Here is a 15,657-nt window from a genome sequence, read left to right as displayed (position 1 = left end):
TCTGAAAATTAGGAACTCAAGAGCTTAATGTTAGGTTCTTATTTTTTAGTACATATATTCTAGCCTATATTTTTAAACATGAATCTTATTATAAATATGCACATATGTGCAATACAGGATAATACAGGCAAACATCTTATTCCCATTAAACAAAGAGTAACCCCATATTACACATTTGAAAATCAGTTTCTACATGCCACCTTGCCAATTTATCAAGATACACAGGGCTGACGACAATTTATGGAGAGGCAGAACTAAACAGCTTGTGTGCAATAAGAAAGCAACGAGATTATCAGAGGAGATGAATTTGAAGATAATAGCAATTTAAAAGATGATTTTTAAACAGCAGATCCAAACATTATTTATTACTGCTACAGCATGAGTAAAGATGGAAAGCATCATCTCTATCTATATTTGAGGTACTGCGCCTTCTCCTTTGCGTCCAAGCCTTTTACCTCTGCCCAAGAACAACACATTCCTCATTAGCTATTCCTGTGTTAAGCTGAAAACAGAGTTGTTCATTAGAACTGATCAGAAAATTTTTGGCTAAGTGTCACTTGCTAAAAAAGAAACCCAAACAATAAAAAACAGTAGTTTTGGTGAAGCCTACATATTTTGCAGTCTCTTGAAGAGAGGGTCACATAAGCCCACACTTAATCTTTCTTTTGTGGGGTGGTTAGGAAAACAGGTTAGGGTAAAGATGACATAGGTTCATGTTCCTACTCTGGGTAATCTGGTTAATACCTTTGAACTGGGAAGCGGAAGGACTTGAAAATTGGTACCTAATATCAGTCCTGTGTCCTAATCACCAGTTCGTATCTCGTAATAAAAAACCAAGTCAGAAAAAGATACTCAGAACTCAAACTACTTCCAACTGATAGGTTTTTTTTTTTAATAAAAATAAAATAAAGTTATCTACCATAGACCGCTGCTCAGTTTTTGGTCATCTCTGTCAACTCTGTTGGATTATCTGGTGTAGTACATAACAAGGTTTAACAAAGAAAGTCAGGAAGTAAGTTAGGTACTTTTTTCAATTAACTGTAAGGTTCCTAGGGATTTCCAGAAGAGTTCTTCACCTCAACAAAATTATGGCTTCCCTGTTGTTTTCTAGAGATTCAAAAAGGAAAATCAAAATGTCTGACACAACCATAACTTTTTGCCTACACAGCAGTTTCAGTAATTCTTTTCAGCTTGCTTTATTTTAGACATGGGAAAAAGACACACTTTGATAGAACAGAGGAGAAACAGTACCCTGCAGTTCTTTTTTTCTTTTTTTTTTTTTTTTTTTTGAAGTGAGGAAAAAAAACATGCACTTAAAAGCGAAAGGGAAATCTGTGTTTTTTGTCTTTCTATCCTATTTTAAAATTTATTTCCTTTACCCTTCTCCCCAAAGTTAAAAACAGTTCTTACTCATGGCATTCAGAAACTTCAGATTCTTCAGGTGTAGGACTACCTTCTGATTTTTTCCATCCAATGACATATTTACTCACTGCTCCTTGTCTGTGGTATGGTTTTGAAAGTGGCCCAGAAATCTGTTGACTACTGTTCTGCGACACTATATAGACTTTGGAGGTATCTAGGGAGCCACTCTTCTTAGAGCAATGTGTTGATGGGCTTCCCGAATGATGTGACCCACTGAAAAAGTAAAGAAAATATATAAAAGCAGAAATGGAATCTGCAATAAAACGACAAATCAGAAACTCTTCACCTAATAGTCAGCTATAATTTTTAACGTTAAGTTTTTCTCAAGGTTAAAATCAGGCAGCAATATCAATATAGTAATTTCTTGAATACTAGCAGCATATATATTAAAACTCTGATAATACATACATGCACATACAAATGTGCAGAAAGTTGTGATGAGTTTCTAAAATGAGTAATGTATATAATTCAACTTGCTGAAATGTCAAAGCAAACTGATATGAATTAAGATTAAAGGATTTAGTTCAATACACATATATGGGATGAACATGTGTGCAGTTTTCAGTACATATGAACATGCACAATATATGGTATAATTCCATTTATGTCAAGAACTACATAGGGAATTATTTTGGGCCTAAATCTCTCTCTAATTTTAAAACTTATGTGCCTTTCCACTACATGTTAATTTTGTCAGTTCATGTTAGTTTAAGCTCAGTCTTTCATTCAGCACTTTTGAGAATTTAATAGTACCAGAAGTAAATTTTAGTTCAACAAAAGCAGTTTTCTGGATGATTTTAATACAGTCCTACAGTCTTTTATTATGAATAATAGCACTGATAGGCTCTAATGAAACCTTTTACTGAAGACTCTGAAAATATTTTAAAATGAACTAATGTAAATACTCATTTGAATAATAAATTTCCTCTTTTCATCTTACAGGTGAAGTAATTGAAGTGTTCATAAACCAAGAGTCTTGCCTAAAATTATAGGCTGGGACCTGAAACCGCAGCTCCTAACTTTCACTGTTGTTCTCCAAATATGAAACACAGGGCTATCTTTTATTTTAATTCCAGGAGTGTTAGATTCACTCATGCAGGATGAGAAGGTGTTGCTGAAAGTATAACGCATATGTCTACTTTGCTGTCTATGTCATTAGGTCAAATTAAAATGCCTACTGTGGAAGAAAGTTAGATCATTTAAGGCAGAGGATTAATAATTTTGATCATAGTTGGTATGAACTTTTAGCTCCTAAAAAAGTAAAAACAGCATTAGAGTTTTCTTGGGAAGGTTGACATTAAAAGAAATAAGGTTGCTCTTTTCTCTGTTATATTTACAAAACGCATGAAGAAATGATGTAAAGACATGATGGTAAAGAAAATAATTTAGTTATGAAAACCTGAAGTCTAAAGGTCAAGCAAAGCAGAATGTAAAATACATATCATACTGACACCATGACAGTATCCAGAGGATTTTAGATATCTACTTCTAACTAAATTTAATCAAAATTGAGCATCCAGTGTTCCTCATGCCAGCGTTGTCTGCAGGTTTTAAATAAGGGAATATTTTCCAAAGTAAAGAAATAAATGCCTACAGAAACCAAGTCTTAGTGAGGTCAATGCAACTGTCCATACAAGCAGTACATATTTCTAGAAACCAGAAGGTACTGACAACTTATGTAAGAAATAATGCAAAACGAAGGCAATGAGGCTGTTACAGGTACAGTAACCTGACGGTACTTGATAATTCATGTGTGTAATTAATATACAATAGAAGAGATCAAAACCATTAATAACAGCTGTGAGACAACGTTTTGCATCTACCAGGTCAGTCTTGCAGTCTGAGATATTTCACGCAATAGGTTTAAATCTGTAACCCTTATTCAGACACTACAGCATTAGTCTTTTCAGGGAGTTCTTTTATATGATGAAGTTATAGAATTAAGCCAGTATTTCCAATCAATATCTTTCCTACGTGCTGTACTTCATCTATTCAGTAAACAGAATATAATTTTAGTAAGGAAATGCTGCATTTGTAGATTAATGACTTTCCATCAGTCTATGGGCTTGTTTCTTGAAATTTTACGCTGTTTAGCTATTACAGAAGTTTACCATTTAACATTTATGATTGTGAATAAATGCCTCAGTCAGGCTAGAACTCCACTGTTACAGATTATAAACAAATACAAACTCAGCATCTGACCAGTTGAAAAATATATATGGGATTTGGCTGTAGATGTCACACAGTCACACACTTTTGGCCTAATTTGAAGGACACGTAAGCAGAGTTTAAATAAAACAGTTGGGTCACATAACAAATTCGCTGTTTGGTTATTTTCCTGTACTGGTTGACATTGAAAATTAAAAAAAATCAGAGGGAAAGAAGAACAAACAATTTCCCTCCATGCTTTACAGAGTAAAAACCTTAACACATAGACCAAAGCTTCAACTTCAAAGTCACCGTAAAATGGGAATTAGGAGATAAAGGCAAGCAGCTATAAAAGCGCACTTTCACAGTTAGCTTTACAACAGATGTACCCATGCATACATTCCATTGGTAACAAAAATGATGAGCGCAAAATCAATCATAAATTCAGTTCAACAAACTTGGAAAGAATATATCACAATAATTTAAATAAAGGGGGATGGTATGCAATGCTGCTTTAGTACAAGGAAAAAATTTCCATTGCAATTTCTTTGATTTCCTTCTGCTTTATCTCTCAGGTCATTTGTTGCACTGTACTAAGAAGTATGCAAAGTCAGGTTCCAGGGGCAAAAAAAAAAAGACATTAATAAGACCACTGGTGTCAAGATAACATGACTAGGGTGTTTCGATCTATTAAACTCACTATCCTTGAGAAGTGGAGGAGGAGATTCTAATGCTAAACTCATGCTAATAATGCAAAGCATCATAAAAGCATGTCATGCTGATGCCTACAAATTTACAGTTTTCTTCTGCAGTGATGAAAGTAAAGTTATATGCTTTCTAATACTTTAGCCATCAGCTGATCACTGGTAAAATAGCTTGGGATTGTCAAAGATTAAATGTAATATGTCTTAGTAAAACTTTCTATGATGTATGCCATTGTAGTACATGGTGACTTCTCAAATATGAATGCAATTATTCTTAAAACATCTCCTAGAAATAAATTGTGAAAAATAAATTTTAAAAATATGAAACAGAAATGAAGAATTTAATTTATTGTACTACTTCACTTTGACTTAGGGGATGTTTCCCAACTTTGAAAATCTAAGCATTGTGCACAAGGTCACATTTAAATCCTCCTTTGGATTTGGGAGCAGAGCTAACTATGTTTTTTATGCAGACTCAGCAAAAATGCTTGGAAAATTGCTACAGTTTCTCCGTAGGTATTTAAATACAACAAAAACTGAAATCAATTAAGTGATTAAGCACTTACAAAGGAAGGTAAAGAGAACCAAAGGGAAAAAGGGGGTCTCTGAATCTAATCTATAACCATAAATCCCTGACTAGTAAGAAATACATACCTGGAATGAGAGGATATTTCACTTAGGTCTCCCATACTGCCTTCAGCCATATGACCCGTAGAAATAGCAGAGGCATAGCTATGAACAGCATAGATTTTAGTTGGCTCATCATCCGGCCCAGGAGTTTCAGAAGATTCAGTCCACTGCTCAGTACGACAATGTGCTCCAGACCTGCTGCCAGCAAGGTGTAAAGGGGCCAGAAGTGGAGCAGGCATACAAGGAGCTGTATCAATTCCACTGTCAGTAGAGGCCCCTTTTATATATGTTAATCCAAGCAGTTCAGGGTCCATCAAATCTCCAGAACCAAAGTGTTTTTCATCACTGTTGCTGGATGTATTACTGGATAGAGTATTGCTGCTTGAGTGGCTGGAACAGCTTTTGTCTCCAATCTTAACAGCAGCAACAACAAAACAAACAAACAAAGACATCCCCCCCAAAGTTAAAGAGTAAAATCTTTATTTTCATATACATTTCTGAATTTATGCTGTTCAAAGATGATTTAATTCTTGTTAGAGGATGTTATAATTGCAAAACATGAAAAAGTATACCAACAGTTTCTATGAAATGAATTGTATGATTGGCTAGACACATTGGAGGTTGATGTCACTCCAAACAAAAGCGAGTGTTAGGTTCCAGTTACATCTTTTGTAGCAAATTCTAGTATCACACTTGAATTTGCTGATTACAGGTCTTGCTTAACATCCATAAAATTGCATTTCTGAGTAGCTAAAATAAACATTTGTTAAAGCTAGAAGCATTGGTAATTATCTGTTTAAACAAGTTCCACAGCAAATCTGAAGAACACTGAAGACTGAATTAGCCTTGGCCTTTTCTCAGTGTGGGTGAAATACGCAGTTAATTGGATCAAATCCAATTGGATGTGTGGCTACTTGAATTGAAGCCAAGTGCAACGTATATGTACCAGATGAAAGTAACTTGAGTCACAGGGCTCTAAGCTAGGCATGGCTACTGAAGTGGAAGAATTTTGTCAGGCATTTGAATCAACAGAGAGTGTTCTTTTTAAAGAGGTTTTATAGACACTTGGATTAAATTACTTATGTGACAGAGCAGCCAGAAGAAGGGTAGCTGGACCTCTATTAGGTAGAAGGGAAATGGGAAGGGAGACTAGCTCTTTTATGAGATCCTCCTTCTAGCAGATGTATATGAACATAGGTGTTGCTTACACATTAAAGCTGTTAGACAAGGCAGCCTCTCCCGAAGTGACAGTTCTATTCCACGTAGGAATCAACAAGTCTGAAAGTTTGAGAAATTGCTTAAAAAGGGGAGTGTGGGGAGGCTACATTTGCATTCATTCTGAAGCTTGTACAAGATGGCTGTCACCTTAAAAACAATAAACCAATTGATGAAAATGAGCATTTTTTTCCAAGGAGAGGAACTTAGGGAAAGGTGTTTGGAGAAAAGGGGCATCACTTTGTACTGTAAATGTAAAATGGAATCAAAGTGGAATGAAACAAGAAAAAAAAAAGCTCAAAGGCATAAAATCTGCCTTGGAAGATATATTGTGTGTATGAACCTTTCAAAAAAGTTTCTTGTCTGCTGCTGAATATGCATGCTTAGGCATCTTTCTGGCCATGTAACCAGCAGAAAATCTGGACAACATCTATCGACATAGACATATTGAACAGTTCAAAGTTCACTATGGCCGTAGCTCAGGATCATTTTAAATATTTCCTTGTGCCAAGAGAAATTTTTATACGAAGGCTCAGTGTGGCACTAATTGTGACTTCTTCTTAAATATTATGTCATAGAGCAAGATTAAAAAACAGTAAAATCAGCAGGAATATGATATTCATCCAAGGGGTCAGGAGAACAAAGAGAGCTTGAGGATACCCAGCGAAATTTCCTCTCTCTCTCCACACAAGTTAAAACAGACAAGACTGCAAAAATGTTTTTCTAATGCTTAAACATATTACAGAGTTCTTGTTCAATTGCAGTAACCCTCAGTGTGAATTTCACTGGCCATCCCATAACTGGAAGAGTCGCATGGCAAATCGGGCTGAGCAAAAAAATGGGAGCATAGGCGAACGTTACAAAGACCTCTACAAGGCAATGACCATTTTTTTTCTGCTTTGCAACATGTAACAGCTAAATAGTCTCACCTTGTTAGTATTGTCTTTATAATGATAGTGCTCTGTTTGGTACAACATAGTTCTCTTGCACCTGCTCTGCACAGATGCATATGCACGCAAACACAGACGAAGTCTATTAGAAAATTTTCTATTGAGATCCCCACCATCTAAAAAGCTTAAGAGCTACCACTGGCATAAAAATCTGACTGAAGTTCTTCAAAATAAGTATTTAACTTTGGTATCCATACTGCGTTTAATGTTGATTGTTACATATACTGATTCCAGCTTCACGTCAGCTTTGACTTAACTTAATGCAAAAGAAAGTATTTTTGTCTTCATGTGCATAATTACACAACATGATTCTGTTTATGATAGCACTTTTTTTGTGAAGTCTCAGGCTAGATTCTCATAAGGTATCAATGTACACCAGATGAGAATCTGTCTCCATAATAGTATCAATATCAGCTTACAAATAGCATACAGGTTCCTATTATGTACAACAGGATTTTCATGTTACAATCACTAAAATAATACAAAAGAATGAGGCATATCATTAGTACTTTCTGTCTCTAATTCACTGAGAATTTTGCCACTGCTAAAGATAAGCCTCTAATCTAGGTGGATCAATCAATAATCTGTTCAGCATTCCCAATGCAGAAACTGTATCTTCATAGTGATTACTTATAATTATAGTACACATGTATACATGACGATTAATGGTATGGTGAATATAATTTCTTTATTCAGTATGTGAAATACTTTGGAGATTAAATAAGCCAATATAAATGAAGCTGTGCACAGAGAGTAGAGCATAGCCTATAGTAGTTAGGCTTTTATCCCCTCAGTGCCTCAGATTCAAGCTTTCTTAAAGTTCTTAGTCTACAAACACAAACTAAGCATATTTAATTCACTCCAGATCCAGATGAGTACACTCTTTGCCTCCCAAAGCCTGCACTGCCTTTCCTAAATGATCAACATATATTTTTAAGATGTGTTTCTTCAAGTCCAGATTTTGAATGACATCCAAGTAAAAAGACTTACATGTGAAAGTTTGTTTGGCGAGTCCTTGACACTGCCTTCTTTTTGTAAAGCTCGGTCTTTGTAGGAACTCAGGACTTTGGTCGATGGTGCATGCCACTTGGTTTCTGCCATAAATAATTGTGTTTTAATTTCTGACTGCTAAAAAGATGAGTATACTGTACAAAGAAAAAAGGCACATGGCTTAGTGCTTTAAACATCAGGTTTGAAACCTGTACGCTCTTTGGAATCAGAGATGAATATCTTTGCAGAATTTCCTAAGATCTAGCTTTTCAATGATAATCAAACAGAGTTCAACCTGCTTTCCATAATTCGAGAGGCTTTCAGAAGTTCAGAGGTAGTTTATTTCAAGCATTATCTAAACAACCCACAGCATCTTCTGTTAGACTGTCCTAACAGTCCCTACTTTCACTGTCACATTATGTACTGTTTGGTTATCAAATCTCCACATCAGAAGCGGCTGCACTTCTCATATTGATACTGGTACTGCATTATAAAAAATATTTTTAAGATATTGTATTTATTATTACCTGAATGTCTAGTTCCTTCCAGAGTTTCCTCTCGTTCTCTGACTCCTTCACAGTCCAGTGAACCTGAACCTTGGTGTTCATGAAGTAAAGGGGATTGGCACCTTTTAACACAAACAGAAAATTAAGCTGTTTGGGTTTTTTTCTAGGAAACTAGTTACATGATGAACAACATCATTTTTAACTCTTCAAAGCAAATATTCTGTGGCTAAACAATCATCATCCCTCCCGCCAACCTAGTCACATTTCCAAACACAGAACAGAAATATTTACATACAATTTTCTCAACAGCACACTGTTGTGTCTTAAGTGTGAATGGACCAAAGGACACTAAACTTTAAGAAGTTGTTAAGCTTGGGGTTACACAAGCAAAGCTTTTTGCAGTGAGGAAATTATGGAAATGCAAGCTTAACTGCTTCATAAACCAAACCCCACCGAAAATGACTGTGCATGTTATTGCAGGATTTCACATTCAAAACATGTATGCAAGCTGATACTAGATCCATTGCTTTGGTTTTCTGCCATTTTTACTTAAAATTATAAATGATGCCTCCAGTTACTTCAGAATTAAAAATTATGTGAGATTCTTCAAATCTTATAATATGAGCTCCAAATTATCAGGTACACATTGCAGAAGGTAAAATATTTCACAAAGCAACACACTAAAAACAAGGCTGCTATTAGTAATTACTGTACTGCAAAACCAGATGAATTTTCATGTTTCCTGTTCCAAAAACTGCTACAGTTTTATTTGAATTATTAACACCTATCCAGCTGCCAGAGGTTTGAGTGAATAATCTGAAATTCATTGAGGTGGATCCAAAATATATCTGCTACATGGGTTATTTTACACACAAACATACATGCCAAAGCAATATCCTCCTTACAGACAAAGAGTCAAAATGATGTTTTCAATATTCATATTTTTTCATAAAAGCTTCAAAAAGCCAACTGGCAAGTCTGGAGTGCTTTTAGACTATGCTATGTAGATACTGCCGTATCTCAGCATCTTGTAACAGAAGTGTTTTCAGCAGCTATATTTGTACCATAAAGTAATACATTTAAAGTAATCAAGAACAGATTTCTCATATAATATTCTTAAAACATGTACAGTATATTGGGGTGTTCTTTTATTCACAAATAGCTAACTTCTGAAACCTTCAGCATCAAGGGATTAACAGGGATTGCAAAGAACCATCTGTATACTGCAACAGCTTGATAAGGAGAAGAGATCTCAGAAATATTGCTACTTTTCTGAAGCAGAAGTGGAGGCCCCTGGAACAAGCACAGTAGGAAATACAGTCTTGTAACAGAAGGATCAATTACCCTTCCACTGAAGCAAGAGGAGGAGAAATGATCATTTTATTCCGGTTCTGAGTTACTAAGCTGATTTGTGTCTTGTTCTTGAGAAAGCACTGCATGTTATTTACCTGGAATGTAAAATAACTCTTTGGTTCTAAAGAGTTTGGTAGTATAGTTTTAAAATTATATCGGCACACACATTACATTAAGGATTGGTAAACCTGTGCTTCTTAAAGTTTACTAATAGCCTTTGCAAATTAGTCTTTGATATATAGCAGGCACACAATTTTTGCTTCAGAAAGATGATGCATGGGAGCTGCAGCAAGATATAAAATCATCAATACCCGTCATATCCCACTTGCTGTCTCCACTGGCTACTCCCGCTGGGTCCTGGGTCACTGGAGGAAGACTGGTTGCTCGGTGAACTTCTGTAATGTTGACTAGAATCATTAACAGTGCACTGAGGTATTTGTGGAGTTTCAGAATTGAACTGGGCTGTGTTTCTTTTAGACAAATAAATTCATGTTTACAATTAAAAATGAGTCATATAGATGCAGTATGAATACTTAATGTATATTAATTTGGGGAATTTACAGTTATAACTTAGTTTCCTATCGTTTAAGTAGTTTTTAAACTACATTATTTATTTCATTATTAACAAAATGTTTCCAAATAAAAATTTTTAAAAGGGAATAAACTTTAAAAGGACAAAAAGATAGAGACTGATGGCCAAATTCTACTTTCCTTATTTCTACCTTTACTTCTGAACAAGTGGGATTACTCATGAGTCACAAGAGCTGGATTAGGCCTCAAAATTTATATGTGAGAATCTCTTGTGGTGAATCAGAAGTAATTATTAGTTTCTTTGTATGTATTCTAATTTTGAACATAATAATTTAGAAGAGGCACAACCGATACTTATATTTTGTTCTAATAATCTTTGACAGAGAAGAATAATATGAAAACAGTTTCATGAATACTGTTATTTTGTGCCTAATATTTACAATTTGAGTCTTATATCTTTACAATTTCTCCACAATTATTCTCCCTGGATTTTCAGATAGCTGAAATATAACGTTCGAATTTTTTCTTGATCGCACTCCTTTCCTTCACTTCTGTGCATATCAGTCCAGAACTCTACAATCTAATTTCCTTCCTCAGGTATATTATCTTGAATTCCTTGTATTTCCCCCTTTTTTTTTTCTTTTTTTTTTTTTAAGGCTAATATATAGAAATGAATTTGCACACTCAGGTAAGACTTGGAAAGAGGTAGTTTTGGATTTATGCGCTACCTTTGCTCAAGGACATGACATTCAATAAGCACTTTTACTGTTCAGCTTGAAAATCTCCAAGACACTTGCTATTGCATTTTGTCTAACAGCCAACACTTATACAATAAGTAGATGGAGCAATACTTAACTCTTGTGTGTGTTCCTCTCTAATAAGGATGGACAGGACTGAGTGTCTCACAGTCAGGTGAATTAGTCTACAGGCTACATTTGAGCTCAGTTGTGTGTTGTTGCTTCTAATCACCAAGAACTCTGCATCTCTTCCTGCACAACTTAAATCATCCAACTTCCAGGAATGGATAAAAGATGATCCCATCCCTATCCAGCCTCTAGACTGAGACACAGTATTCAAAATGGAGACATTGGTTTGTACTATCTCAGGCTGAGGAATGTCTAGATTCCAAGTCTTCCATTTCCCAGACAAGAGTCTAGCCATTAGCCTACTATATAAAAGGCAGCTACAAAAATTTCCTTTTAAAACCACAGGCAGCTCGTCAGAGGACGCCGCACACAGTTCCTTTACAGAACAGTTGCAGCTGTCTGTTCTCCGGAATGGATTCTGGACTCCAGGTGAACAGACACACTCGCCTACAACTCTGATTCAAGCACAAAAGTACACGGAGACCTCTTGGTGTGAAAAGCCAGAGAAGTGAATCTGACGGAAGCTTGACTCAGGCATTCACTGAGAAGCTGTCACAGAATTAGGCATTTTGTAAAAACAGGAGTAGAGTTCAAAGATATCCTGACATTTCCTGTCAACTAATTATATGAAACTCCTTGGTCAGCACAAGAACGTTTGGCTTGCATTCTCAAAGCACTTAACTCTCCCCAGGAGCTGTACTAGGAGTTTAGGTGTTCAGCTCTCAGCTTTTGATTTCACTCCAGAGACTGGGCACCTAACTGAAAGGCATTACAGTAGCTAAACAACTGCTGCTTAAATCTTCTACTAGCCCACAGGTCTCTTGCTTCTTCCTCTTTTTATCTCTGAAAATACCCATTTTATCACCAACTTCACGGTTAGTTCATTTTCAGATCAGTTGCTGTAACTTCCTAGTTTTATCTCCCTGCTTTTCCCTGTTTGCACTCCTCTTCAGTTTGTCTAAGGGTCTCTGACCCTTCTAAAATCTCTTCATCATTTTCCTAGTCTGAGTACACATTTTCACCCTCACAAGACTATCTGTAATCCACCTTATTTTACACTTCAAGCCATCTACTATGCCTCTTCTCATGTAGAAAGAGCTTGCCAATTTCAAGATCTTGCCTTTCATGTTTCAAGACCCACATGTCACGGTACATCATTCTCCTCCCTTTTCATTATTTATACTCCATACCACGTCTTCCTCAAATAGCAATTTTGCGTTGCATTTGTTTTGTTTAAGTGATACAAGAATTTCTTTATGACAAGGGATGGTCTTTGTCCATGATACAGATGTATTTTCAAAGATTTGTTACTGGTAACTGTATATTTTTCAAGCAAAGTCTGAAAAATCACTGATTGTTTTCTACTAAACTAGGTAGGTAGTGTAGCAATGGCATGCTTTCAGGCAGAATTTTTAAAAATAAGTTAAGACTAATATTTGGATTTTATATTTTATATTCAGATAAGCAATATTTTTACCTTGGAGACTAGAAGAACTATATGATTTCAGAGAAAAGGGCATAAGCAGAAATAATTGCAAACAATGAAGAGTAAATTAAAGGACAGAGAGTTCTATTCAAGACACATGGTTTTCCTAAATAATTCAGAGGTCAGATGTACATAGAAATTGTGAAGTTAAAAAAAAAAAAAAAGGTTCCCTTAAGAAGGAATATGATTAAATTAGAACAGACCTAACATTTGAAGATACCATCCCATCATCTAAGAGGTGTTATTTATTCAAATCACAGACTCTGCTTTGTTTAATTAAAAGCAAAGCAAAGCATAAGGACTGGTAATGAGTTACAGAACCCTTTGAAACGATGCCAGTAGCGTGGTAATGAGACTAAAACATTCCTCTTTAAAGGGATGAGTTCATTTTATTCACACTCACTATTTGTTTAAATATGCTCCCAAAAGATGGAGGACAGTACATTGTTTAGATGAAAAAGTAACAAGCCAGTTTCCCTCTTTATTGATTTGGAAATAAAGGGGAAAGGTTAGCTGTCCTCATCGTTAGGATCCTGCATACAGTACAGTTTCATCACAAACAACTAAAGTCATTTATTCCAAGTAGAGGGAGTCATGATCAGAGAATTTACTTTCACACAACCTCAGAATTAAAATTTCTATTTACACTCAACAAAATAACATGAACATTCAAAAAAAGATTTTAGAAGTATGCATTCCAAAGGTCTAGAAAATAGAGATATCTGAGTAAGGCACATTAGAGAAATGACAGGAATTAAATGGAGAGCATATTACCTTGCACCATCTGGCAGTTTTCTATCGAAGGAAGTGCTGCGAGGAATGGCTGTCTGAGCCTGCTGGAGAAGCTGCTGGCACTGCAGTCTGTCAGATGTTCCTAGGATTGGAGAGGCACGAGAGAGAGGCTGCCCAGCGGGAGTCGGCACCCGATGCCAAGTAGTATTCCTTCTGAAAGGGGTTTTATACTCACATGGGGTGCCTTCACTGTCAAGTTTGTATTCCACCATGGGTATACGACAAAGTTCTGAACAACCCCTGCAGAACAAATAAAAAAGCTGATAAATCTCACTGGAGGGGACAGAAACAGATCTTACTTCCTACAGTGCAGAGTATGTGCATATTTTTTCTTCGAGATGATTAAAGGCATTCACATAGCATCATATTGCCACTTGAATGCTTCAAAACTATAACGTCAACCAGAAAGGAAACACTTCAAAATAAATGATTTGCTGCCATGCCATCAAAAGTTTTTGAACTTTCTCATTGCCTTTCAAAAAGAAAAAATATTAAGCTTAATCTAAATTACTTTGCATCTTAAATTTTACATAATAAAACCTAATACAAAGAAAGCATTCAAAAGTCATGAAACACCAGTGTCAAGTTCTTGTATAACACCTTTTCTTTGCTCAAATTTCATAAATATAAATAATTTCTTAATGTATAAAATTCCATATCAGATATTATAAACATGTTTTTTGTTTCCCAGTAATCTTAATGCGGTATTGAGAATTATCCTTAAGAGTCCCATCCTGTCCCTGCAAAAGGACAGAAGCATTTGCAACACACACAACACACATTTGCATCACAGTGTATAAGCTCAGTGGCATCTAAGTATTTGTCTATGTATTCGTAAAGGGTACTTTCTAATCTGTTTTTGTGGGGACCTCTTTGCCCAGAAGACAAATGGTGAAGGGGAAGGAAGAGACAAATCCAAAACTGACTGGCTGACGTCTTCTTGAAGCCTACAGTGTGGTTAATTTCTAACAGTATTCCCAGAAAGGGTAAACTCGGGTGAAAGCAGTGACAATATTTCCCAAAAGATCAGTCTACGTTTTGGATATTTGCAGACGCAGGCTGGACTTGAATTAAGGATTACCGTCTAAGCAAAGAGTTAATAGAGGTTTCACGTTTCTCTAAGTCAGTGTTGACTATCATTGCAGACATACTTTATAATCTTGCATACAGTAAGGTTATTTGTCTGCTTCTGACAGGCTGTGCTTACTAAATTAACTTTGATGAAAAACACAGCCTAAGTAATTCTAATACAGCACATTAAGTGCAAGTAAGAAATAGTGAAAATTTGCTTCTTCGTCTCAACTAAAATTCACTGCTCTATCCCCTGAACTGAGTCTTCTTAATCAAGTTTTGCTTCTGTTGAAAACTGAACATTCATCATTGCTAACTAAATTTAAAACACCTAGAGAAATTGTGATAGTGTATAATGTGTTTACAAGTCTTAATCCTGAAAATACTTTAGCACAAGTGACTTCACACAAATGTGCAGTTCAATTAAATGGTATAGATTCTTGCATGTTAAATTACTGTGCCCTGAAACTTCTGAACCAACCCCCAAAAGAATATTTTCATTGTCAGTATTCCAGTAGGCAGATGGAAAATAAGGTATTATAAAAACGCTAACTACGTTACTCAAGACTGTTGAAAAGAAGATCTGTGTGTAACAGTAGCAGCTATATTCTAAATTTTCTGTATATGCCCAGTGTGATCAAGCCAATTGCTTCAGGTTGCTGAATTTTTAATGGTACTGGAATAGGCAAACTGTTAATCTGTAACATTAAACCCCAGTCCCTGCTGGCACTCAAACATATAAAAAAGGTAAAGGAAGAGCTTCAGTCAAAATTCACAGGATAAAGCATTGGGAGTGGAGATTAGCAGTCAATATAGGGCAGAAGATGCTGTGATGAAGACAAGCTGAAGAAAGATCACGAGTATACTCCAAAAGAGAACTGAAAATGCTTGATTCTTCCATGTTCTTCTGTGATCAGAAAAATCAATATTAAACTCACCAGTAAAATGTGACATGTCTAAACACTGATGAAACTCAGCTGGACTTGCTGGAAT

General features: G+C 35.7%; 1 protein-coding gene across 8 annotated transcripts in view; it reads right to left on the bottom strand.

Moving 5' to 3' along the window:
* SIPA1L2 (signal induced proliferation associated 1 like 2) overlaps positions 1–15,657 on the bottom strand; it is a 159,884-nt gene that overhangs the window by 24,977 nt on the left and 119,250 nt on the right. For 5 of the 8 annotated variants that reach the window (XM_068939019.1, XM_068939021.1, XM_068939017.1 and 2 more), the window contains exons 11-16: positions 13,576–13,833; positions 10,230–10,313; positions 8,587–8,687; positions 8,060–8,163; positions 4,929–5,317; positions 1,411–1,635 (exon numbers count right to left, since the gene is read on the bottom strand). In XM_068939019.1, coding sequence (XP_068795120.1) covers positions 1,411–1,635; positions 4,929–5,317; positions 8,060–8,163; positions 8,587–8,687; positions 10,230–10,313; positions 13,576–13,833 — 1,161 coding nt within the window. The remainder of the gene's footprint in view (positions 1–1,410; positions 1,636–4,928; positions 5,318–8,059; positions 8,164–8,586; positions 8,688–10,229; positions 10,314–13,575; positions 13,834–15,657) is intronic. The other 3 variants (XM_068939024.1, XM_068939022.1, XM_068939023.1) reach the window with 1 other exon arrangement.

Source organism: Struthio camelus, chromosome 3 (genome assembly GCF_040807025.1).
Source record: "Struthio camelus isolate bStrCam1 chromosome 3, bStrCam1.hap1, whole genome shotgun sequence".
Lineage (NCBI taxonomy): Eukaryota > Metazoa > Chordata > Aves > Struthioniformes > Struthionidae > Struthio > Struthio camelus.
Note: the sequence above shows the minus strand (reverse complement) of the source record. Positions and strands in the feature narration are given on the sequence as shown.